Source organism: Neovison vison, chromosome 6 (assembly GCF_020171115.1).
Source record: "Neovison vison isolate M4711 chromosome 6, ASM_NN_V1, whole genome shotgun sequence".
In the NCBI taxonomy this organism is placed as follows: Eukaryota; Metazoa; Chordata; class Mammalia; order Carnivora; family Mustelidae; genus Neogale; species Neogale vison.
Window position 1 is genome coordinate 185,404,600 of NC_058096.1, and position 27,022 is coordinate 185,431,621.

Genomic DNA, 27,022 nt, shown 5'->3' on the forward strand with positions numbered 1-27,022 from the left:
TGGCTCAGTTGGTTAAGCAGCCAACTCCTGATTTTGTCTTGGGTCATGATCTCAGGGTCCTGGGATCAAGCCCCCTGTCAGGCTTTCCAGTGAACAGGGAGCTGGCTTGAGGCTTCCCTCTCCCTCTGCCCCTTCCCACCATGAGCCCACCACGAGGTCACTCTCTCTCTCTCTCTCTCAAATAAATAAATAAAATCTTTTAAATAAATACATACATGTATAGGACATATTGAAGGACCGAAGGATTGAATGAGAAGTTAAGAAATGAACCACTTTTCCTGAACCACAACGAACTACTTGCATAAGGATCCTTTAAGCTGTTGGCTCCATTCTCAATGGGGGCAAAAACTGATCCTTGGTGGGGTGAAAAATCCTACTGTTTTTATACATAAAGCATAGCTGTCTATCCAGTACATAAGCAAATGAACAGCTCTGCTGTGGTATTAACATTTCACAAGGGAGTGATTAGAAAAAAGGGCTCTTTGGGGGTGGGCAGAGGGCCGTGATAATGAAACACTGCCCCAAGTGGTCAGGAGGTTCTTTCATATCTCCCATGTGCCCCTGTCCGCCTTGGGTTTCCTTATCTGTCGGGCTGAGGTCAGAGCGCTGCCTACTCCCTAAGGTTAATCTAGGGTTAAATGAGATTGCATATGGTTCTTAGTCGTGCTTGGCACCTCATACCCAGACTTTGGCAGCTTTTCCTAAAGTGGTGTTGGATGCTACCCCTTGGCATCGTCAGTTGACAGGCGAGGATGTGGGTGAGGGTGTAGCGTCGTCACGCTGCCTGGGTTCCTATCCTCTTATCTGCCACTCACTTGCTCGTGCAAGCTGCTTAACTTCTCTGTATCTGCTTACTCATCTCCAGGATGGGAACAGTCTCAATACTGATTGTATCATGGGGCCCTGAGAGTGAAATGGCACAAGGAGGTGAAAAGCCCATGGTCAGGTCCAATAATAATAATAATAAGAGGCCCGTCTCCCATGGCTCACCAGCTTCTCCTGAGCATCTTCTCGCGTTGCCCTCGGTCGTGTTTTCTCTCAGACGGCTGCACGCCACTCCTTTTCAGTGATTGATTTCAAGCAGTTGTTCCCCAGATGATGTTCCTGCTGCCACCCCGACTGGGGAAAACACATTTAACTTATCAGTAACTTCTGGGATTCCAGCCTCTGCATGTCCTCAACATTTGCGAACGGTCCTGAGTATTTAACAACTGGCTTTGGTGCCAGTTTTTAAGTCATTTGGGGACGTGCTTCGGTTCCCCTGTGTTCTTATTCTGTGATTATATATCAATTCTTGGACCTTCGCTCTTTCAGCAATAAAAAAAACCCTGCATCCCTGATTGTGTCTGTGAACCCCCCCCCATCTCTGTTTGGGTGAAATTGAGCATCCTGTGTTATTAATGACTGCTTTATACAGCAGGATAAAATACGTCTCTTTGTACTTTAAAGCCCTTCAGTAAATCAGAGGTGTTGATGGGGGTGGGGGAGGAATTGTCATTCCCATTGATTAGCTGCAGACACTGAGACTGAGAGGTTAGCTCTAAAACACCCAGTGGAATCAGCCAACCTTGCCATGCCCCAGGGACTAGAACCCACCCCCCCACCCCCGCTTCTAGATCATTTCTTTCCTTTCACTCCGCCCTGACTTGGGGTTGGTGGGGGGAGGCCCATGCCTCCAGACAGCCCACTAACCCCTGCTAAGGACACTCACTGTAGCCAACAATAATTCTCTTTGCTTGGAGTTAAATTTATTCCTTACTTTCCTGCCGTTCTTGGAAAATTCCATTTTTCATCTAGTTGCGTTTTCCAGATGCTTATTGATTCCGTTTACTCTTTTGTAAACATTTCCAAATTTTCCACATTTCTCCTGTGTTTTTATGTCCTAAATGGATGCAGTACAGAAGAGAACCACAGCTTCTGAGCAAGTCTAATTCTACCTGTGGGAGAAGGAAGAGCTACCTGCCAAATAGTATTTGCAAGGGAGGGCTCCCTCGTCCCTACTCTCTGTCAGCGTTGCTGCTGCAAAACCCAGCAATTCCACCCCCAAAACCCATTCCTCCGCAGCATTCTGTCCCACCTCGGGCATCTGTGTTATCCCCTTCAAGGTTTTGCCACACCGTGTGCTCGCTTCGGCAGCACATATACTAAAAAAAAGGTTTTGCCACACCGTGTCCCACTTGTGTTGTGTTCTACCCAATATTTTGCATAAATTCGCTGACTTTTTACTTAAATTTGCATAATACAGAAACTTCATGTTTTTTCTGTAAATGGATATCCAGCATCACTTATCATAAACAGAAAGGCTTCATCAAAAATGCATACAACATGGTAAAACTATGACAATGTCCCTTCTGTACCTGTGTCCTGCCAGTGACGTCAAGACATCCTCCCTCATGGGACGGCGTGATGTGGTCAGATCATTGAAGTTAGCATGACAGATTGCCTTCCAAATCCTTGGGGAGCGAGATCGGTCCCTTTCAGAAAGAGGGGTTTATAGGTCAGTACTGACAATGAAGAAGGAGGTGAAGATTGATTCAAGTTTTGAACACAGATGGGCAGCCCACCATGGGTGGCCTCCTGCAATAGAATGACCTGGAATGAACCATTTGGGGGGAGGTTTCTTACTGCAGTAAGAAACACAAACATACCATGTTGAAGAGACAGAGAGAAGGACCTGCAGCCAGGTCTACCTCATAGGTCTGTGGAACACAGACTTAATTTCGAGTAAGATGGGATTCTTTATCATTGAATTTATTCATGATGTGTATAATGAGATCAGCATTCACAGTCACCGCCCATTTGTGCAGAAACAGAACTGCAGCGGTTACCTGTGGTCCTCTCTCTCTGCTGGCCTGCAGGCACGGGGGGCCACTGTGCCGGTGGGGGCTGAAGGCAGAAATGAAGTCTTGCACAGTAAACGTAATTTAGTCACTTCAAATGTAAAACTGGGTCTCCAAAGGGGCTCAAAATATGTCACCCCCCAAAATGCCACTCTAGCATAAGAATTCTATTAAGCTGAAGGCAGTTGAGAAACGGTGGGCAGGGGAGGAACGCCGTGCTCTCCTGTCTGCCTTACATCAGGCATGAATTTCCCTTTGAAGGGTGGCATAAACTTCCATTTGTAAAGGTAGCCCCCTTTCTTATCCCTGGAGTCTACATAGCAAAGCTTACTCCACAGCGGTGACTCCCATGTAGGTTCTGTCACTTCCTCCAATGGACTACCTGTCGGGGCCCCAAACCCCTTTTCCTTTATTCATTCCCTTTTTGCACTTTATCACCCTTTGTTATGATGGTATACAAGCTTCCGAGGCTGGCCACTTTCTTGAGCTTTCACTTCCATTTTCTGAAGCCCCTGTGCCCTTTAAAGTATTAACATTAATAAGGAAGTATACACTGGTGGCCTTATGTGGGAAGCAGTGCTTCCTCCTGCAGAAACACTGCTCTGATGTGTTTCCCCAGGTTTTTCTATGGGTTCTCGCCTCTCAAAGTACGAATCCCACTTAGCTCCCCCATTCAGACTCTGTGATTTATTCGGCAACTTCCTGTAGGGTGAGAGAGTGCCCTGATTGCATTTTACCTACATGATGATTAGTCCTTCCAACTTGGGTTCTATCTTGAAGTCAGGCCGCCTTGGAATTCAAAACAAAACCCATTTCTCTCTCAAGTACCCAGCTCTTGCTGATCAGAAGCACTTTGCTTTCAGCCTACGGTGTCTGCTGTCAGGTAAAAACATCCTTGAAGTTCTTCCCTTGTTGCCTTGTTTTCTCTGGGTTCTCTCTGTCCTCCCTGCAAAATCATTGATTCAGTTGGTGGGAAGCAAGCTCTAGAACTAGAAACCGATTCCTATGGAGTAGAAATACTTGCTTCTTATTTAAAAAGTACTCTCCTGCTTCAGATGCAGTGGCCCTCAGAAGAAATTCTGGATTTTGTTGTTTTCCGGTGAGGGAGAGTGTTTGCTGAGTGTTTTTATTTTATTTTACACCTGCTCCTCTATCACAACATGGCATTTTTTTTCTTTGCTACTATTTTCAAGTACGGTCTCTTTCTCATTTCTTCAGAACATTCCAGTAGAAAATTGAGGAAGAAATTTGTCAGTTTTTCTGGTAATGAAGGATTATCTGTTCGGCAGAAGACCATCAGAAGGGGCATAATTGCTCCCATCAGAACTGGTATATTGGGGATTTATCAGTTGGTCACACTGTCTCGTGAGTCTGACCACACCTTGCTTCCTTGCTGGAGGCATATCACAAACTCTTACTTCATCTCTAACCATTAAATCATCCAATGCAGTAGCTGTATCTGCTCGATACGTAGAGGAGGAAATTAGGGTTGCAAGTGCTTCATGAGCTGTGAAGGTGATCCTGAGATCTCTGGTCCTAACCGCAGCTAGACTTGAATTTATAGCTTCGCAGGACCACCATCTGCCCTGCCTCCATTCTTCACAGAGGGTCCCCGAGTGATGCTTGAGAACTTACCCACTGAGGTGTGGGCTCCGTGGGCAAGGCTGGCCCTCACATGTTCAGTTCTGTTCCCCCAAAAGCTCATCGCAGTACCTCCTCGTGACTGGCGCCTGCCAGTGTTGCCCAAATGAAGGAGGCCCGACTTTTATACCTTCCCTCACCCCAGGGGATCATTTCACGCTTTGGAAAAAAGCACTTGGCTCTGATTTATCAACGTTGTGCTTACTTTTACTCCAATCTGCTGTTTGCAGGCCACTTTGAATTAATTATAGGAATTCTAAAAATTTTAGGCTTTTGAAATCTATGGGCAAGTCCCTATTGATAGTAAAATTTAGGTCTTTTTCTTTTCTTTTCTTTTTTTAAAGATTTTATTTATTTGACAGACAGAGATCACAAGTAGGCAGAGAGGCAGGCGGTGGGGGCGGTGGGATGCAGGCTCCCCACTGAGCAGAGAGCCCGATGTGGGGCTCGACCCCAGGACTCTGGGATCCTGACCTGAGCAGAAGGCAGAGGCTTTAACCCACTGAGCCACCCAGGCACCCCAAATTTAGGTCTTTCAACAAAACTAAAAATGTGTTACAGAGAACACAATCATGAATTTCAAGCTTCCGGCGAAAGAGCGCTTTTACTTTCTCGAAGCAGGAGGAGGGTCTCAGGAGTGTGTAATGCTGGACTCCTTCCTGAAACTGTTTCTCTATCATGTTTATGGGCATCCCCCCCATATCTAGCAGGGGTGCTTCCAAGCCCCCCCCCATGGATGCCTGAAACACTGCATAGTACTGAAGCCCATACATAGTAGGTTTTTTTCCTGCACATACACACTCATGATAAAGTCTAATTTAAAAATTAGGCACAGGAGGGGCACCTGGGTGGCTCAGTGGGTAAAGCCTCTGCTTTCAGCTCAGGTCATGATCTCAGGGTCCTGGGATCGGGCCCTGCATTGGGCTCTCTGCTGCCAGGGAGCCTGCTTCCTCCTCTCTTTCTCTGCCTGCCTCTGCCTACTTGTGATCTCTCTCTTTCTCTCTGTCAAATAAATAAATAAAATCTTTAAAAAAAAAATTGGGCACAGGAAGAGATTAACAATAACATACTCAAATACAACTATAACTCCATACCGTAATAAAAGTTATGTGAATGTGCTCTCTCTCTCTCTCAGAATACCTTATTGTACTGTACTAACCCTTCTTATGAGGGGAGATAATAAAATGCGTACATGGTGAGGGAAATGACAAAGGCATGTAACATAGCACTAAGACATTCTTTCTTTATCTCTTTTTTAAAATTTTATTTATTTGAGAGAGTGAGAGAGAGAAAGCATGGGGGGGGGCGGAGGGTCTGAAAAGGGAACCCAATATGGGACTCGATCCAGGATTCTGGGGTCATGACCTGAGCAGAAGGCAGACGCTTAACCAATTGAGCTACCCAGGGGTATGTAGACCTTCTGATGTTCTGTCAGAAGGAGGATTCTCCGCTTCTGGACTGCAGTTTACCACAGATAACTAATTTAACAAATATTCCACATATTGGATGAGGGGCTGGAAAGAGGCTGGAAACAGACTCCTTTAGGGCTACGGACTTCTTAAATGGGGCTCTTTTCAGTGATGTCACCAGATATTTTGCTCCTGTTTTGTGCTTATTCACAAACGTGTGAAGATGTGCCTTCATAAGTACTGAAGTCAGAATTCAGTCTGTTGCTGTGTCTTCTTGGGCCATCATCTCCTGTCAGATTTGCCAAGACTAAAAAAGTCAGTTGTCTGTTTATTTTCAAGAGAAGCCATTAAAGAACTACAAACCTCAGCGCGATCCTTAGAGTGATTTCTTTTTGGACACGGAGAAGCATCGTGTTGTTCTTTTCAAGGTGCTTCAGACCCTGAGAATTTCAGCGGGGGTTGGGGGAGAGCAGGAGGGGCAGATGCTCTGGTTTGGATGTCCCATTAGGAGGCTTGATGTTTAACAGCACCAAAGTCCTTCTAGTTAAAGCAGGGATTTTTATGCTGGCGTACTTTTATCCATAAATCCCCCACCGGTCACTGCCACCTTATCGTGGTAGTCCCAGACTAGAGCTAAGCACCATACTCAATGTGGCAAAGAGCATCTCCCCGCAGAAAGACATGTTCAGCAGGCATCCCTCATTCTGGGACTCCTAGGCCTGGTCCATGGCTTCCCAGCTGCAGAAAGATGCGTCTAAAACACACAAGACTATTTTCAAAGGAAATAGCAGAGTGGTTAAGGGCACTCATTTTGGAATCCAACCGTTTGGTTTCAGATTCCACCTCGGCTCAGCCTGACACCACCGACCAGTCCCTCCCGGAGTCACGTTATCTTTTGCACGAATAGCAAACCCTTTATCCGGCAAATACCTCCCTAAGGGCCGATACGCCTCCCTGAGGCCCTGCTGGTACGACTGACCTACTTCCAGCTGTTCCTGACGTGGTACCGCTTTAGTATAAGGGATCAAGGTATTCCTGACCAGTCGACTGCCAGGTGGCTGTTTTCAGTTTTATCTTCTATTTCGTTGTTGCTTTCCTTGCAATTAATCGGGCTTTAGTTTTTACACCAGACAGGCTTGAACAACTCCTAAGACTTACCATTCAGCGTACATAAACTTTCATTCCGCTGATGTTATTCTGTGGCAGAAGCCCTAGGATTTATTTTTCTGGTTGCTGTGTTGCTCAGACTGTTTCCCACAGATCTACCTGAAGACCCACACAACCACCCTTTGCTTACCCTACCACACAGAGTGGTATTTCTTGTTTGTGTAGCATTCATAATGCAGTGTTATGATGGCCCATTCCCAACAGTCTGGGAAGGGCTTTCTTATTTGTAAACTGAATCCTCATCCTAATCCCAGTGGTCACACCAAACACTGACTCTTAGGCAGATGAGTCTCAGTGCCTGCATTCCCTTATGTATAAAGTAGGAGTAATAACCGTGCCCCCAATGAGGCTGTTGGTAGGATAGATGACAGGCATATGTAAAAGTTGGTATAACAGGGCCACTATTAGGAACTACTCTTATTGGTGTCATTCTTATTCTCTTATTTTTCTATAATCTGTTTTTGTCCACTGGCCACTCTGCCTCTGAGTAAGTTCCAGTTGCTATAAGAGAATACTGTAGTCTGGAGGGCTTAAACAGTAGACATTGATCTCTCACAGGTCTGGGGGCTAGAGGTCCAAGATCAGGGTGCTTGCATGGCTGGGTTCTGGTAAAGGCCATCTTCCTGGTTTATAGACAGATAGCCATGTTCTTGTTATATGCAGACATCCAAAAGAGAAAGAGGGCTTGTTCTCCTTCTTTTCTTGTTGGGACACTAATCTCATCATGGGGGCTCTATTCTGACCTCATTAGCTCCCGAAGACCATACCTCCTAATACCATCCCCTTGGAGGTTAGGGTTTCAGTATATGCATTTGGGGAGGACAGAAACGTGTGGTCCCATATTTTGGGCAACTTGTTGCTTTAGTAACTGAGCTGTTCCCTATTCCTTCTAGGAGGGGAGAGGAAAGAAGAGAGTGCATAAGGTGATCTCTCTTTGCCGCCTCCTCCTCCATAAGCCATCCCCTAACCCAAAGTGGAACCGTTTCCTTCTGGACTTTGAAAGAAAGTGGTCTGTGTTACAAGGAAATAAGGTTCATTACATATATTCAGCCCTCAGGTCTGTATCAGATGCCATCCACCTGCTGGAAAAGTCAACAGTAAGGTCCTTGCCCAGGTTTACACAGAGATACATTGCATAGGGAAGTTCGTTAAATAGCTGTAGCTTCCTGGGAAGCGAAAGAACTTGGCCCAACATCAGCAAAGAACATTCTTTAATGCTGTTACATTTCCTAGCAGAAAACTACAAAGATTACTGAAAAGAAAATCTATTTCAAATGGATAGGATTTAATGAGAACTGGCTTTTTTTTTTCTTTAATGCATTAATTTTATAATCTGGTGGCACAGTAAATCAATACTGGGTATATTAAACAAAGTGTTTTTCTTTTGAAGATATTCTGGAGTGTGTACAATAATATCCCTCCTGTGACTAGCCTGCCTTTGAGATGTAGTTATCATTTAATGAGAGGAGAGAGGCGACCACTTTGGTAAGTGTCTAACTTGTAATTTGAGGTTAAGGTGGGAGGGAAATGGTTGTGAACCTCATAAAATATTTACTTCATGCCAAATTGGAATGCCAAAGTCATTTTCTCCCGGTAATGATGGAAAGTAATTTTAGCTCTTAATTACGAAGGAAGCTGCTGCCCCAACTTTCCCCTTTACCCTGGGCTCCACGATGATGAGTAGGTTTCTCAGTGTTCCCCACTGAACACCCCATTGTGGTCTCACCAAAAATAGGTCATTGTTCACACGCCAGACTTATGATGCAGCTCCTTTGTATGGGGCGTTGCTGCATTTTGGTTTGTTCTTTCATTTGCACGATAATGACCTAGGCAGTGGAGTGTAGAAGCTTCTAGGCTGCTGGGAGATGAGAGGGTCAGGTGGAGTATGCATGTCTGCTGTACGCTCGAAACTCAGAGACGTCTCTCACATGGACCCCACAAAGGTGTGGGAATCAGGCACAGCCCAGGGTCTAGAGGAAGGGATCCTTCTTTAATAGCTTGGTGTCATGATGAGGGTAGTAGACGATGAGCCAGTTTGCTTGGGCTGGAGTCCCAATTAGGAATAAAGTCATATATCGTGTCCCTTGCGTGTTCTAAGTAATGGAGACGTCCCCTGGTAGGGCTGATTTCTGCCATACCCAAGCGCTCAGATGTTATTAGGAATCTGACACACTCCATCAGATTTGCTTTGCTTTCCTCAGAGTTGGTGTAATTTTTCAGAGAGGCTCTGCCTCCGGAGCGGCGGCATGGGTCTTGGGAGCTGCCGTCTTATACCCTCCAAGTTTATCGCTCTCAGCCTTCACCAGACCCCATGTGATGCCAGGGCTGACTGTCCTTGGCCCACCACGGGTTCTTTCCATCACTGGGCAATCACAAGACCTAGAAAGAGGCAGTATTTTCATAGGCAAACCTGGGTCAGAAGCCCATCTTTGAGGCTAGCATGCGGCATCAGCCCTATCAGAATGGGTCTGACATAGAAGTAGGGGACAAATAGCTCCTTAAAGGGAAATCAGGGCGCTTTGACCAGATGAGCAAGCAGATACTAAATAGGAAATCATGGCGCGTGCCCACCACCAGGGCCGAGTCTCCTATTAGGCATAGAGTGGAAGGTCGATATGAGACTTGGACGAGGCAATGCCATGAATGCGGTACTGAAGCGTAATGGCTTGCACGCCTGTAAAGCACTTGTATTGATTGTCCTTTCCCAGGCAGCATAGGGAACCTCTCATCGCCGCCTGCTTCACGGTGAGCAGCTGGTGGCCCCTCACCACCCCTGCCCTTGTGGCCACTGAATCCCACTTTCTTCCCTTCCCATCTTCACCCCCTTTCTTTTTCTTTCCTCCACTTCCTTTTACAGTAAAAGGGCTGCGGGAGATGTTTATTGAAGAATGTTCCATTGTTTGTCATTTTTAATGCCATTTGTGGATAAATTAAATGCATGTCGAGTGACTTAATCCTTGAGTCTAATTTCAAACCTCGGTCTCTGATCCAGGGAAGAGGAGAGCAATGCGAAGGGTGGCGTGTGGAAGATGAAAGTCCCCAAGGACAGCACGGTAGGTCTGTTCCGGTCCTCCTCTAAAACTGCCTGTGGCTGGGTTGTTGTTGACCGCTTGTGGCGAGCATCTCGGGCTATTTAGGCAGCCCGCTTGGTCCTCTCAGAGCAGGACCGGGGGTGAGAAAATCTGTTCTGACCTTCGTGGATTTCTGCCTCCCAGTGTCACCTGGAAAAGGTAGTACCGTGTTTCTGTACAGAAACGGTGCAGCCGTGGGACTGTATCATCAATTCCGAAGAGCTGCACGCTTCTAAACTTTACAGAAAGGCTGATGCTGGCCATCATTTCCTCACCAGCCATGACTAGCATATGGAAGTTGGTATATGAGAGAGAAGCAGATCCCTGCCCACCCAATCCTGGTCCTTCCTCCACTGAGCTTGGTGCGGACACAGGGATGCTTGGGAGGCCACGCATCACACCATGTCGGGGAGATTCGTGTAAGGTTGTGCCCAGCCTCCCTGTGGGACCGGGGAGAGTCTGCTTGGTAGGATGGCCTGTGAGACAACTGGTTTCTCGTGGTCAAGTCTCAGAAACCGAGATTTTCTAGAATAGGCTCAAATTCATCCTACTGACTAAAAAGTGAACATTCGAACCCATTCTTAAGCTTTGGGAAACCAAAACACTTCTTTGAAAATGGATGAAAGGGCAGAAGCTACCCGAATCACCTCTTCATGGTTTCTTTCATGTGGATAAGCTCAAAGAATTACAGTGTCTCCAGAGACCCATAGGTTTGAGTCATTTCCCTATAAGCACAAACCTAAAGATGTGACCAGATTTATTTGTTAATGAAGCAGACTGTCACCAAGATGCATAGCTCCAGGATTTGCCTGTTACTTGGTTTTCACAAAAATGTCAGGGCAGCTAACCACCAGGCAAGGCCTGCGAAGCTCCTCCTGCCCCACACCTTTAAGAGGAGAGAACGTAAGTTTTTAATTTCAGCGAGAGCACAGTTTCCTTTTCATGTGCTTGATTGATTCACACCAGACTTTGAGTTCTGGTAGATACAAATGTGTGATGTCAGCGTGTGGTGAACGGTAGCTGATGGGCACATTCGTCCTTTCTCTCCTCGTTCATCTGCCGTCACAGATGCTAGCACATTCACGTCTGTACAGGTGTCCTTTTCACTCACTGTCACTTATGGAGGAGTGGGGTCTGGTGGGCCAACCTTGTCTGATGTCACAGCGGGGGAGGGAACCTCCCCTTTCCCCTAACTTACTTGCAATGCTCTCAACTTCATCATGAAAGTGTAAGACACCACAGGTGGGGCATAGAGAATGGAGAGGGTGATCTCCCAAAGGGAGACCAGTGGAGCCAAAGGGAGCATCTAGAAAAGGGAAAATACATTCTCTCTTGCGAGTGAAAGCTCCTGGTGCTTAACAGCTATCATCTTGGTTAAAAATTCAGCTAGGCTGCTTTCAATGTATTAGGACATAGTAATAAACACCATTATTTATAGTTAATATGTAGCGAGCACCTGGCTTAGAACAAACTTGTTGCTATTTGTGGAACAGATTTTAAGTATTAACTTCTTTTGCTGCAGTCACAGTGCTAAGCCCTTTGAATACATTTGTTGACTAATTTCATGGTCACAGCAGCCCTGGGAGATCACGTGTTGTTTTTCCCTGCTCACCTGAGGAAACTGATGTTCCCTTAGTCTGTCTGCTCCCTGACCAAGCAGCCTGGCAAGATTCAAACCCAGTTCTGGGAGAGTTTAGGGCCTGTTAGCTCTGGCAAGGAAGATACATGGGACCAAGAGCTTTTTGAGGGGGAATAACTGTAAGAACTTTTAGGCCCCCAGCTGCCTGTGAGCGCTTGCTGGCCGTTAACTGGATGGCCTGAGTAGTCCCAGTAGTCCCTTGGGTAGAAGGGACTTCAGGTTTCTCACTTGCAGGAGGTGGGTGGGAACATGAACTGAGTCTTCCAAGAGACGCGTGCACACACACACATCAAGTTCTGCCCCATGATGTAGCAGTGTGTCTCCGCTGGATGGGAATTTGCAAGTCTCTAAACTTCCTTAAGAGCTCATCACTGCGGTAACCTCTTAAGTACCTCGTAAATTGCCAGAAGAACAGACAAGGGAGGGTTTGGGAGAGAAGGATTTTACTAATAGCTTTCAACTCTAATCAATTGATACATTTTGAATCCGTGAAAGCTCAAGGAATTGGAACCTTCTGAGTCATTTGAAAGCATTACCCACCACCCATCCCATTCTTTTGAACTTCATCATGGTTTCACTAGAGATTGACTCTGTGGCTTTGGACACAAAGTGTTACGGACACAAAGTTTGTGACTTTGGATCCCTGATATCGATCTGTGTAAAGTTACTTGTGAAGTGATACAATATATGCCACTATTGAGTGTTGACACCTGTAAGGGATGTCTGTGGGCTTCAAATAATGGATATGAACAATGCATGTGAAGCTGAAAGAAATGTGACTTGTTGAAGATACTTGTCTAAAAATATATGTGTTGTTATTGGTTTTTGTTTTTTTTGTTTCTGGTTTTGTTTTGTTTTTTTGTTTTTGTTTTTTATTTTTGTTTTTGTTTTGATTTGGTTTTTTTGTTTTGTTTTGTTTGCTGTTTTTTATTCTTTTCCCATGCCAGTCCACAGTTTGGAAAGAGTTGTTGTTAGCGACAATCGGGGAACAGTTCACAGACTGTGCCGCTGCAGGTAAAGAAGCCCATGCCGTCGGTCACCTGCTCGTGTCTGCTTGGCTTGTGCTTGTCACTTGGAGGCGTTTGTTTCTGCGTGTTTGACTTTTGACCTGTTTCGAAGTTCTTTACTTGGTAACTGTGAAGTTATAGGTTTTTTTCATGTGATCATGGCATTTTGTGTCATATGTGTATGTACACGTACATATTTATGTGTGTTAAATGTATGTACCTATGTGTATGTACATATCTTTTTCCTCACATAGCTCATGTTAGTGGTATCCACAAACATCTGTCTAAAATCAATAAGTGAAAAGGAAAGAAAAGAAAATTTAGTATCGGTTGGTTCTTGACACAGTTTAGGTTAGATTTCTCATTCCAGTTCTTCCAGAGGGGTAAGTGGTGTCTAGTGGAGTGTGGAGTGCACCACAGTCCCTTGTGTCCCCCCTGGTTTTTCTCCCTTCCTCCTGTCCCACTCCTGGGCCGCTGCTCAAAGAGCCTTACAAAGGCGAGGAGGGGATGTGCTCACCCCGGGACTTGTAACCCTACAACAGAAGCTCAGATAGATCCTCAGACATTTCCAAATACTGGGTGAATTTCTCAGAGCCTCCGTGAAGTTCACTTTTATATTGCTTTGTTTTTATGATGAAACCACTCAAAGAGAAGAGTTGAATTGCATGCTTAACATTTTGTTTTCTTCCTGGCTAGTTCCTTCAGAACCCTTCTGAGGTGACATTTAAAGTAACACTTGACCTGTTCAGCTTTGAGTTAAATTTTTTTTTCTTAGCTAATTAGTACTGATTAATTAGTCCCCAGGTGCCTTAAATGGTGCTAACTTTGCCCCCCCACCTCAGGCCAAGTCATTGCCTGGCAACCTTCAAATTCACTTACTAGCCGTTTCCATAATTCTCCTTTTGTTTTGCTTCCTTATTAACACCAGTTTTTGTTCCCTTCAGACAAAACCTGGGATGAGATGAAATTGTCTTAAAAGTACAGATTCCTTTTATGTTAACAGGGAATAGTTAGCAACTTCACAATATGGAGCCAAAAATATGTCCTAGGCATAATTATAAACACATAAATCCCTGGGAGAGGAAGTTTCCTGTGCGAATTATTCCTGTTTCCAGAACCCCGGGAAAACAGTCTAAGTAATAATAAACAGGCAGGATTGAGTAAAGAAGGCCTGTTGTTCCGTAGTTGACTTAGGAAACCGGTGCACCATTAACTGTGTGTTACACGTTAGCTCTGCTGTGACCCCCGCTCTGCCACCTGGAGCAAGCTGGCCAGTCTCGCCCAGCCTCACTTCCCCCATCTTTAAACAGTGGCTCCTCCTCACTCTTCTGCCAGTCCCCTAAAATAATTACGGTTTTGCCGGTCGATTCTACTTATGAATATTACATGATTGCTGACAGATCTGCCTTTGCGTAAGAGTTGCAGCCTTTGACCACGCCGCTTCTGAAAGTGCTAGGCTGGTAGGAGCCGCCTGGTTATCAAGAGCCAAGCCAAACTGAAATCTGGATGGCTCAGCAGATCCAACAGCCATCAGTTACAGCACCTTCTGGCCAAGAGTGTAGAAATGGGCCATCCCCAAAGACCGAAAAATGCTGATGTTTCCCTAAAAGGCTGATCTAGTGTCTTCATGGCCATTCTCGAAAATGGTAATGAAAATACATGCACAGGGCTTCCCTCTTGATGTGTTGATTTTCCATTCACATAGGTTCTTGAGCTCGACCAAGTGCCCACTGCAGGCGTAAATTCAAAAATGAGAAACCTGAACTAAAAATTTTTGATGCAACAATGTTTCTCTTGGCTAAGGGATGGCTGGGATTAGGTCCTTCCTGTTGTTGTTGTTGTTTTTTTTTTAATTTTGATTTAGTTGTGACATACATACCAAAAAGTACACAAATTGTAATGTGTACAGCTTGATAAATAGTCACAAAGGCAATAGATCCCGAAAACTGCATCCAGATCAGGGAGCAAGTGGAACATTACTCGTGCCCCAGAATCCCTTCTTGCCCTTGTTTCCTCCCGAAGGTGGCCACCGGTCTGGCTTCTGATACCGTAAGCCAATCTTGCCTGTTTTCAAATGGTGATAGAAATGGCATCATTTAGTGTCAAGTCGTACACAATTAGAAGGAAAGAAGGGAGGGAGGGAGGGAGTGAAGCAGTGGAGGGAAGGAAGGAGGAAACAAAGGAATTATTTTACTAAAGATGAATTCCTGTAGTAAATTAGACGTGCCCTCTTTTAAATTATGTTAGAATACTGGAATGTTTTAACCCCCAGAAGACAATTGGAAAAATTGATGATATAAATATTTAGATGCACAGATTTAGAGCAAATTCGGCAAATTAGACAAAGCATATTAACTAAAGCAAAATTTCCTAATTTTGATAATGCTCATCTTTCGCATCCTGGGCACTCAAGTACAGAGAGCCAACCCTATTTGATTAATATGGCATGAGCATATAAACCAGGAGTCAAAACCCTTTATTCCCGTCATTTTGCCACAAACTAAAAGATACAGAGTGGGTGCAAGGAAGCATATGATGGTCCAGAGCCTTCCTTATCTGGCCACCATTCTCAAATATCGGCAGAGTAGCCCCCAACCCAGAATCTAGTTAAAAATAGACAACAGACCTACACGAATCAGTATCGATGAATGCTTTAATGTCCATTCATAGAAGTAGTAGACGAGCAGAGCCACACTCGGACATTTAACTCTCAGTTTATCCACAGCGCTGACAGGTGGTCATTGGTTCTCTAGCCCAAAGTTCAAAATGCCAAAACCTGAAGGGGAGTAGCCGGAGAGAAGCGCTGGGGAGCAGAAAGCATGGAAAGAGAACGGGCAGACAAGCAAACCACACAGAAACAGAATGAGCAGCTAAGAACACGTGGTCTGGGTCCAGTTAGGATTGGGGCAAATAGCACTCACCACCCCACGATCTCTCAACACTTGGCAGGAAGTCCAGAAAAATACTTGCTGTTCTTAACAAAGACAGTCAAGCATCGAGGAAAAGTTCATTTGAGTTCACTTGGCTTTCAGAGGACAGAGCATTATGCAACCCATTTTAGAAAAAGTCTCCTCAAAACAGACGAAGAAATAAGTCAAAAAGCTTTGGTAACATGTTAAAAAGGATAAATTACTTATCTGGAAAATTCGTTTGGCTGGAACACGATGTTTATCTAAGTCCCTGGGTCAGTGTGACATGCCTGTTGCAGCTTTTGTCCACTAACTTGCTTTTTGTCCAGCGGTTCCCCTTAGAAACAGTATTTATCATGTGTTCTCTTGTGCCACCTTTTTATTATCTTATCCGTAACTTAGAGCTGTGACGATAAGTGCTTAAGAAACAACGCAGACAGACTTGGAATTACTGCTCATTTCTTTCTTCCCTGCCTTCCCCTCAGATGACGAAGTCATAGGAGTCAGTGTCAGCGTTCGCGACCGGGAAGATGTCATCCAAGTCTGGAATGTAAACGCCTCTCTAGTGGGTGAAGCGACCGTGTTAGAAAAGATCTATGAACTTCTGCCCCACATATCTTTTAAAGCAGTATTTTATAAACGTAAGTGCTCTATTTTCAGTTATTACTCTCTAGTTTATTCTATGATTACTTTTAAAAAGATAGAGACTATGTTGCAACTGAGGTGAAGGCAGAATCACTCAAAATTTTATAATCCAGAAAATAATTCGATAAAATACATCTAAGTGTTTAAAAAAAAAAAAAAAAGGTTCAGTCTCAAGAAATTAAAATGAGCTTTTATTGTCACCCAAACACATGGATCAGAAAAGGTGATACGTGTTGTATTGGTTATTTCGGAAATTTAAACCTGACCTTAAATTTGTCACTCTCAGGAAAAAATTACCTTCTGTTTGAAACAAGAATAACAAGAATTCTATTATATGAGCTGGCAGGTAGATATTCAATCATCCCTTCATAAACAGGAATTTATAATGTATAACATCTATATTTGTGGAGGAACTCGTTCTGAGCGCAGGGGTGATTGAATGTGCTACTGAAATGCTAATACTTCCTCATTACCGAGGACTGTGACACAGAACGAAAGAGAATTCACGTACAGTGGTGAAATGTTAACAGTATGAATAGGTGTGTGGACCCATTGTTTCCATCATGATTCATGTTCATTGCTTTTGTGTGCTCTTTTGAAAAAGTCATCTTTTTCATAATGAAAACAGCTTAGTGCGATTAAATGAATGTTTGGTAGATCAAACTGCAGGTTACACTTTTAACAGTGAGTTCGAGAAACGTACCGACAGCCCTCTACATACATCTGATGAATTCCCGTTTCCCAAACCATTCCAAGAGTCAATAACCCAGTGGTTTTTTTTTTTTTTTTGGTGTTTTTTTTTTTTTAACTGTGTGGAATTTCATTGACTCTAAGATGCCTTTGATGATAAGTATTATTTTATAATCACCAAGAGAGAAAAATAAAAGACGCCCAATTAAACTATGATGTATTATTGATGCCAGGGGTCTTCTGATGTGGGGTGAGGAGTGCATCTCAGTCTTGTTGAAATACACTCCATTATTGTTTCACTTTTCCCAACCCCTTGCCAAAAAGGAGGGAAAAAATAAAAATCAAATGTTCTTTTGGGATTGTCTTGGTATGACAGAGGTTATTAAAACAAAGGCCTCCCTCGAAGGAATCATAAAATCACAGGCCAAGGGATTTAGATTTAAGCAACAAGACTGATATGTTGCTGTAGATATTCAGCAGGTGCTTAGCTCCTGAATTTTAAATAAAAGTTTCAATAAAAGAGACAGAAAAATGGCCCTGCTGAAGTGGATTCTTGGCTGTGCAGTGTGGAAACTGCACATTTATAGATACAATTTTCAGTCCTTGGGGAACCCTAATTGTATTTCAACCCACATATTAATTGAAAGGTCACCAAGGGTCTTTTCTTGTTTTTTTCTGCTTCATGAGACTAACTCTCTGGAAGGAAGTATATTTCATGGCCACTTACGAATGGGGCTACAGGAGTCTTTCCCACCTTTGAACCCACTCCACATTCAACTCAAAAGAGGAGAGAAGCAAATTTGGGATCATCAAGTCAGGCCCTCTGAATTTTTGTTCCCCTTCAACCATGGGACCTCGAGCAGATCACACTTTACTTGTCCTTTTACTTTGTCATCAGACTATTGAGGAGGTTGGTCTTAAATGATCTCCAAGGTTCCTTCTGCTTCAAAATTCTCTGATTAAATTTCCAAGTAACACGGTTCACAGCAGGTCCAAGATGATAGGAGTATTTCACTAGAAAATGAAGCCATAGAGCGGTTAGGCGAGTTGTTAGGGCACTGGTAATAATCAGGTAAGACCGAACATGGATGAATCACTGCTTAGTTGTTGTGATGGCTTGGGGAGGAAGGGGGAGGGCAAGCCAAGCAAGGGGGAGAAGTTGCAACCTGGCCCGTTGAATCAAGCTGACTAGTTGCCCTAAAGATAGATGCCATTGTGAAGTTTTTGAGTAATGCAGAACTGGCTAGGGTCTCTGTAGAAATCCATATTTTAATGGCATAAATTAACATTTAAAGACTCAAAGATTATTCAAATAAAAATTTGAATTGGAAAAAACAAGCAATTCTCTTTATTTTATATAAAGCAGGCAGTCCTTTACTCAGTAGGATTATTATACACCACGTGCTGCAGAATTGATTTGGAAAAATGAGGTTTGGGCAGAAATCTTATTCACAGCATGATGAAGAACAGTTGTAGCGTGAGCTAAGTTAGGAATGGCCAACTCCATGCTTTGATTCTGTCTTGTTAACAGGATCCTGTGTAAGTATTTACAAGTGTACAGAAGCCAGGTGACGTGGCAGATTTCCCGTGTGGAAAGAGCCCAAGCATCTTGGGTCAAGGCCTCCAAGAGGGAGGGGAGATGAGTGGGCTGTTGTTAAGCTATACAGGATTTGGACACAGATTAATTATTTGACGGAGACACTCACAACGTACAGGGAGACCTTTCCGACACCCCATACCCATTATGTTATGTTCTTCAGAGCAGCTGAATGACATCTTTTCTGATGGGAGAATTATTTAGAGCAGAGGTTGGCACACTAGGAACCTTTTGCCAAATCTGCCCCCTCCTTGCCTTCTTCAGCAGGGGCTGCAGCTAAGAATGGTTTTCACATCTTTAAATGGTTGGAAAAAACCAGGGGAAGAACGACATTTCGTAGCACATGAAAATTGTATGAAATTCAAATTTCCATGTCCATATATAGATAAAGTGTATGGGTGCCTAGCGGTGCCCGTTCGTGCACATACCGTGTACGGCTGCTCAGTGCCGATGGTGGCAGAGTTCACGGTCGGGACAGAGAACACGTGACCTGTGTAGCGCAAAATATGTATTCTTGCCCCTTTCCGGACCAAGATCTCTTGACTCCCAGTTTCGAGAATTCTATATTATCTTCCCACCAAGGCTCACCCAAGGCTGAAAGAACTTCTATCTCGCAGGACTTCCCCAGTTCTGCATGTTCTATTCAGCTAGCTCCATAACCCGTGACAGTTCCACGACTTCCGTGTCTCAGCCACGACTGCCGCAGACTGTCCTCACACTCAGAGTCATGAAAATCCCGGCTCAATCCACATGTCTCCGTTCCTCAGTTGGAGCCCAGCGTCACCAAGAGGTCTGGGCCTCCCCTGCCTGACCCTGCAGCACTCTATATTTCACTGCAGAACAGACCATTTTTGCTTTGGTACCAGCCCTAAAAATCTGTTTTCAAGAGAAAAAAGTGGGGGTAGGGGATATTTGTAAAGTTCTACATGCGAAAAGCATTCAGTTAAATCATTTGGGATTGTAGGGTCTCCTTGGGAATTTGGCCAACCCACAGTAACCCTGGGAGCTAATAGGTATCCCCCAGGATTTTATCCAAATGAAGAACAGGTTGGGGCGAGCATCCAGGATGATCCTGAAGGGAAAATGGTCCCTGTGCTCACCACTTCACCCCTGCAGACAATAGTCTGAAGAACTTAGTCTTTATTAAAGACAGAGAAATGGGAGGGGCTTGACAGGTGGAATGGGCCAGTCCATCCATGCCTTCCTAGGACATCATGCACAGCCCACAGGGGGAGGACACAGGGAGACAAAGCACAGAGAATTGTGAGTTGCCCTGGGCTTTATCAGACCCAAGCTGGAGCAACATTTCCCTTCAAGAGAAGAGAATCTGCCCTTGCTTCATGACGATGTTAGTCAGATTCCAGGAAGTGGACTTTCACACTCGGCCTTTTTTGCCTTGGAGAAAATGTTATATGTATTATGAATGTCTTATTTCCCACTTCTTTATAAAATTTTAAGTCTTTGAAAAGTATCTTTGATAGCGCCATTTTTTATCCTAGGGTCCCCAGCTGTAATTAGTGACTTTGCAAGCCAGACAACAGGACTGAGGGGGAAAAAAATGAACAACATGATTGGAAAAAATAACAGTCCCATCCGTTTTATGGAATTTCATTTCCCACAGAGGGTGCTCAGTGGTGGGGGGATGTGATAGGACTGCTTACCCACTTGTGTTGTTCTTTGCTTTGCTTTGTTTTTGTTTTATTTTATTTCTAAAGATAGGTTCGTGCACAGCCCTGGCGTGGGTAACATTGGGTTCCCCCACCCTGTGCATCCCGTGGGGCACGTTCTCCCCCCACCCCATAGCATTGGAGGCCCTGCACATTCTCTTCATCAGCTCGTGGGGATTACTCATCCTCTCGGCACAGCAAGAAGAAACAGGCAGCATGCCCATTGCTTGTTTATTCCTTGTTTTAATTTTCATGATTACGTTTCTCAGGAAATGCACGCCTTAGCTAAGAGTTACTGGCACAAAAAGGTATTTGCGTTCTTGCCAGCCTTTGGGGAAACTGAATGAGATGCCTTAGAGAAGGGTTGCCCCATCCTTTGCTTAAAGTTTTCTTTCCTTTTTTTCTTTTTTGTTTTTTTCTGTCCTTTAGCCCATGAAGAGCATCATGCTTTTGAAGGTGGACGTGGAAAACACTAATTGCACACTCTGTAAAGAATTCTTTGTCCTTTGCTGATTGGTTTTGGAAACGGTCTTAACAGGAGGGAGAGTGAAGAGAAGACTTGCCGAAGCCCGATGCTGGTCCATTTAGAGTGGGTTCTGTCCTTGCAGACGGGGCGATTAGGGCTCAAAGTGGCAGGTGGGGTGGGGGGGAACTGTGTGGGGTTCTACCGTCACATTACTTGCTTTTTTTTTTTTTTTTTCCCTCTCTCTCTCTCTTTTGCTTTCTAAATTCTCTGCTCTTTTCACTCTGGGTTTGTTTTTTGTTTTTGTTGTTGTTGTTGTTGTTGTTCTTTTTTTCCTTTTAAATTTCCTTATTCAGTCTAATTATTGTTTTCTACACTCCCCTTTCATTGAGGCACAAGAAATCGGTTTCCCTTTGAGTAGCTCTGCTGTACCTAGTTCATGAGAATATGCCTAATCGTGACAATACTGCTTTTGAAAACCACACTGTACTTGGAGGAATACTAGCTTGGTGAAACCTGTCTTGGTTATTTGTGGTGACACATTCCTAAAGACTGTGCACTGGGCATTGTTTTCTTCTGTCCCAGGGAAAAGAAAAACCATACTTAATCTGATTTTGCACTGACAGCACACACATCTTTTATTTTTCCTTTTGAAACTTTTTTTTTTTTTTTAGCAATAAAAGGAAAATAATAGTTGGGTTGCCGAACATGAAAACTATAATCACAGTTGAATATTTCAGGATATAAATCAAACTCGAGGTCTTCACACCATCTATGGAAGTATTTCTAACCAGAATTTCAATTTGGCCCTCTCCAAGGATAGGCATAGAGTGGTGGCAATGGATTTCTCCTGGTAGGAGACCTTGTATTTCTGATTTGAAGAGGTAGAGGTATTGTAATTGCTTGCATTAAAGCTACTTCTGAATTTTGGATATGTGTGCCCACTTAGGGCTTTCCAAATCCTTTCAAACACACTTTGTTAGATTATCCCCTTTTCCTGCTCACATTGTATATGATTTCCAATAATCGATAGTCTTCCTGCCTGGGCAGCTCTCCCCTGCCTTTGTCATTTAGGAGCAGGAAGGTAAATCTCATTTCCAGGATGAATGTGAACATTGGCAAAGTGGACCGTAGAGTGCATTGTGTTGATATTAATTTTTGGAATTGTTGATATATGTTGTATTATGTTACCAAAGAAATGCCGGTTTTAGTAGAAGGAAATGGCCACCCTCTGGAACACTGAGACTCTTTCCAAAATGTGCCTGTTTCCCTCTCTCGACTCTGCCAAGCCTCCTACTGCTGTTATTTGAAAAAGGCAGGGCCATTTGAAGACACTTCCTCTTCCTGGCTTTTTCCGAGTCCAGGGAGCTAGTGCACGCTATACATGTCACAGAAAGGACCCTCCCTGTGCTCAGAACTTCGTTGTACCCAGGATTTTTAATACCTCTTGCAGTATCGACCAGCAGAGAGAGGTTGGACCTCTTCAAACCTCCAGCCTGTGTTTGTAAATAAAATTCTCCCATCAAACATTTTTAAATACTTCCAATGATAATCTATTTATAAAAGTTGTGCCCTTCACTTGCATTGCTGACCATATCAACCATAATCTCAATGATCACAGTCATGAAAACCTCCTTTGTTTCTAAACTGACTTTCCTCAGTGATTTCAGAATGAGGTATAAGGATTTCAGACCCCTTTTTTCAAAAGCCTGGAACTTGCTTCCTTAACATTGTACTAACATCCAACTTCTTTTTAAATTATTCATCAAGGATTTTTAAAAAAATTATTTTGAACATGAATTTAAATTCTTTTTTATAATATAAGTATTTTTCTGATAGAGTAGAAAAAAAGGATGATTGACCTATCTTCATTTTAATTGTCATATATATTTCCATAAGTAAATGGATTTTGAAGTATTTTTATTTTTTTTTTAACTTTATTTAAAGCATTGTGATGACATGTTCAGCTTCTGCATGTATGTAGCCTTTGAAGAAAAAAAATAAATAGGAATGCTAGGCTCACATTAATGTTCTCGAGTTTCTGTTCTTTCTGATCGTGGCACATGGCTTAACACACAAAGTAGATTTTTGTCCCAGAGAACTTCTGCACCTATTTCTGACCCTGCGGAAAATACCAACTGTGAGAAGGATTTAATTTGCCAAATGTTAAGAACCTATTATCTAAATTACTCTAAGAGTGGAGTCTGTCAGATTTTGCTTTGGAAATTGTTTTAATTGAATATTTAGTTCCTAATAGACTTTGTACGAACTAAGCTGATTTAATCAGTCTAAAAACCTCTCATTACCTTCTTGGATTAAAGAAGCTAATACTCTTTTTGAGATACAAGGAAATATCTTGTGGGCCATGAGACTTTTGTTTAGGGCAGTGTACCCATGCGGGGGTGGGCGGCACCTTGCGGGGGATCCTGATTTCAGTCCTGACCTTGCAGGTACAGCCTGTCCTCTCTCCAGAGAGCCTGATGGAAACCACAGTGCTGACTTGCTCACTTTTGTCCTTCCTTAGGTCTGGATGGAGAGCCAGGGTCTCTGAGGGAAACCAGTGTGCACTTTCTCCTCCCACTGCCCCATACTAGGTCATTAGATCACAGGTGCTTGCTTACACTGGGGAAGTGACACCCGTTTAATAAGGACAGGTGATACCCACTTAAAGTAACTTGTCTCTGTATTCACTTTTCTTCTGTAAGCACAACCCGAAGTGTTGGCTTATTCCACTTAAAGATTCACCGCCCAACTTTTCCACACTTCTGAAATGAGGGGATAGTTTACAGTGAACGTGTACATTTACTATAACATGGCTATTAAATTCACAGTGAAAGTGACAGCAAAAAAACGCAAAAGGGAAAACACAACTCTCATAAAACTTTAAATAGTTTAACTTGACTCCTTCTCAACTCTCTTCTTGACTTCAGCTCAGGCCTGCACCATACACACAGTTCCAAGACCTTATAGATGAACAAAACTTTGGGTGTCATTGAGTGATAGACACACCGTGCCGGCTCCTAGCAGAGCCTTGACGAAACCCGTCCCTTGTGAAAGGACATGGGGTAGCAAGGGACAGAGCTGGGCATTAGAGTCTGCAGGCTACATACCCAGTCCAGATTCCTCAAACTGAGAACACTCAAGTCTGTCAGCCGAACTCCCAGACAGCTCACCCAGGCCAAGCACTACATACCCGATCCCGTCTGGCCAGTGATACGCCCCTAGGTGGCCAGATAGCCTCTCATTTTCTTCCTCGGACTCTCAGGGACTAAAGCAGTGCTCCAGTTTGGTGTTTGAAAATAACCTTGTTGGGACAGGAGGTCGGCCTTTGCTGTGAGAAGCCCAGCTCCTAGAAGGTCCCATCTTTTGTGCTTGAAACAAAAGTGACAACATTTGGAGCGATCACATGAGGGCGCTGCCTTCCAGCCAACGGGTCCGGCTCAGCACCATTTACCCAGCTAGGTCTGTGCGATTATTTTAAGATTCGAGTGCATTTTGCTCTTCTGCTTTTATAAAAATGCAGTTAGATACTACCAATAGAAGTTTAGCTCTCCAATACCGGAGAAGAACGTGTGAAAGACAGAACTCTCTGGATGTGCTTTAAAAAGCTCAATTCTTGGGCTCTCAGTGAGCCTCTAAGCAGTGACAAAGAGAAAGAACGAAATAAACTAACATATAGGAAATACCAGGAATGTTTCATCAAATATTGTGCCCGAAGGCAGAAGTAAAACTAGGGTTTGGTTTTCAGGTTTTTTTTTTAAGGGCTTTCTAAATATGGAACTCGCCTTTAAAAACATAAGTTCGCTGTTCACCTTTCCTAGACTGTGTATTTCTGTACGATTTCACTCCTAACAAGGAAAAGTAGAGGACTGCCTGTAGGTAGTTTATTTCTTAAAAGAATGTATGCAGAGCAATTAAAAATTACTTAAGAGTGTGGCGACTCAGGGTTGTACAAGCCTGGGTAATTGCCTGGACAAGTGGGAGGGGTCACAAGAGGCCAAGGGAAAAGATGGGAGGTGGGGGGTGTAGTGAACACACTTTGGACCCATGCTTTTGCCTAGCGATTAGAGTGGGTTCTCCCCCTCGTCCTGTCACAAGGAAGAAAGCTCAAATAGGTTCTTTACACATCGGATTATGCTGTTCTGTTTCCGTTTTCTATATTCACATGCACATCCACATCCAAGCACTTCTCAGGTTAGCGCATTCAGGCTCAAAGTCACCATCTCGAGTCGTAGAAATCCTCTCATCTTGCTGACGCTACTCCGTTTCCAAAAGGAAACTCACCGAGTCTTTGAATTTTAGAGTGGAAGGGACCTTCGAGATCATCTGCCAGTGCTTCTCACCCCTTAGCGTGCAGAAGAATCACTGAGGTGCTTACTCAACTTGCACGTGTCTCAGCCCCGGCCCTAGAGGTTCTGATCCGCCAGGTCTGGCAGGCCTAGATATCTGCCTTTTTTAGCAAGAGTCCCGGTGATTGTAATGTGGATGGCCCTCAGACCTCACTTGGAGAGCCCCCTGTTCATATCCAGCCCTCACCTATCACAAAGGAGGAGAGCCTCCCACTCCACATTCCCAAGCTCTCCGGTGACCTGATTGGAATTGTAATACCAACAACCTCAGGAAGGCTGGAGAAAGCCATTATCACTAAGACTTCAGAAGATGATGCTCGTAAATAAGAACTTTATGGCTAGGACCACAGCGGTAATAAGTAGCCCATCTCTGGAAGTCCATGATATAAAACCTTTACTACAGAGTGGTGGCTTTTCTCTTTTCTAAATACCATTTCAGCGTGTTAAGAGAAAAGAAATTAATGTTCAGAAAAAGTAGTTACTCCATATGTGCAGTAACTACTTTTCTATAATATCTTATGGCATCTGGGGTTCAGCATCATTGAACAAGATTAAATGAACGTTATAGAGCTATAAAATTGCATGTAAAATAAAGCAAAACTGTTCAAATGACTATCAAAGTAGCCTGGGAAGAATTTCCACTAAAATTGTCACTTCTAGACGTAGCTTAGCAAAGCCGTTACTAAAGTGGAGGGATTCTCTAATACAAAGAAGTGTCCAAAAAAATTCAAGTAAGTATTCCCTAAAACCACGTAAACGATAATCAGAAGTCATTGTGAAGTCAGTATTTTTCTGTCCATCATTGCTGCTAAAATTTAGAGTCCCATTGTATATGTGTGTGTTGAATGTACTGATTAGAATATCCAATAAAATGGCCTTTTGGATATTCTATGTTTTTGTGTCCTTCAGAAATCATGAGGTTGAAGAAATCTGTGTTTAATGTTTGTTTGGGTTGCTGCCTCAAAAAAGCTATCTAACTCATTTAATGAAATGCAAGATTTCTTTGTGAGGATTTCGACTCCTAATGTTGAAGTGAGAGAATTTTTCTGAAACTTTTATTTTGGAGCAAGTGTTCGAGATTTATAAAACGGTCAGCTTTGTATTAGAGAAACAAGCATGAAGTAAATACAAGCGTTTCTGAGTTTTCTGTAGAAAATTTGGTACCTTTTGTCTTTTTACCTAAGAAAGTTTAAAGAGGTGAAATTTTTAATTATAGCACTTTTCCTTATGTGATGAATGGGGACTTTGAACATTTTAATAAAACTTGTAGGGTTTCTGCTTTCAAATAGAGCTATTAATTTTGTGAGCATGCATTAAATTCCTCCCCAACCCCTATTTCTCAGACCTTAATCAGGTAATACGGCTCACAACCACAGTGTTTTTGTTTTGTTTTGTTTTTTTAAGTTTTAACTACTCAGTTGTCATTTAATAACAAGTTACCGTCCCCTGGCATGTGTCCTCCCTGAGATTTTAGTTTCATTTAAATTATTACACAAAGGATTTCAGAGTTTAAGCCAGTGAGCACACTTTAGCTGGAGACATCTAGCACTGGTTAGCCCAAATTTAAAATCTTATCAGTTGCATTCAAAATTATTCATCCTTTGAAACTGTCCTACCTGTGTGTAAGCCGAAGCAGGTTTATTTGCCTTATGTTTTGGATCTGCTGTGCACCCCTCCCCATTGTATACCATCTGTGCCCTGTGCGGTTGGGGCCCTTCCACATATGGCTACAAGCTGGTGTAATGCCCTTCCTTTTGATCTGGCTTCATCTAGTGATTTGCTCAGTATTTTTAAGGTCAGACTGAAAACTTTTCTGTTCTAGTTATTTTTGATTTTATATTGTGTGTTGTGTTTGATGTTCAGATACATGTGAAAGTTGCTTCCATGAGTCAGTAATTTTTATTCCAGCCTTTTGCAGCAATAAGGTA

General features: G+C 43.4%; 1 protein-coding gene across 2 annotated transcripts in view; it reads left to right on the forward strand.

Annotated features, from left to right (window-relative positions):
• EIF4E3 (eukaryotic translation initiation factor 4E family member 3) overlaps nt 1-22,769 on the forward strand; it is a 41,721-nt gene extending 18,952 nt beyond the window's left edge. For both annotated transcript variants that reach the window (XM_044253158.1, XM_044253157.1), the window contains exons 3-7: nt 8,448-8,542; nt 10,050-10,110; nt 12,715-12,781; nt 16,169-16,324; nt 20,712-22,769. In XM_044253158.1, the coding sequence (XP_044109093.1) occupies nt 8,517-8,542; nt 10,050-10,110; nt 12,715-12,781; nt 16,169-16,324; nt 20,712-20,758 (357 nt within the window). In that variant the 5' untranslated portion in view covers nt 8,448-8,516 and the 3' untranslated portion in view covers nt 20,759-22,769. The remainder of the gene's footprint in view (nt 1-8,447; nt 8,543-10,049; nt 10,111-12,714; nt 12,782-16,168; nt 16,325-20,711) is intronic.
• Nucleotides 22,770-27,022: the final 4,253 nt, after the last annotated feature.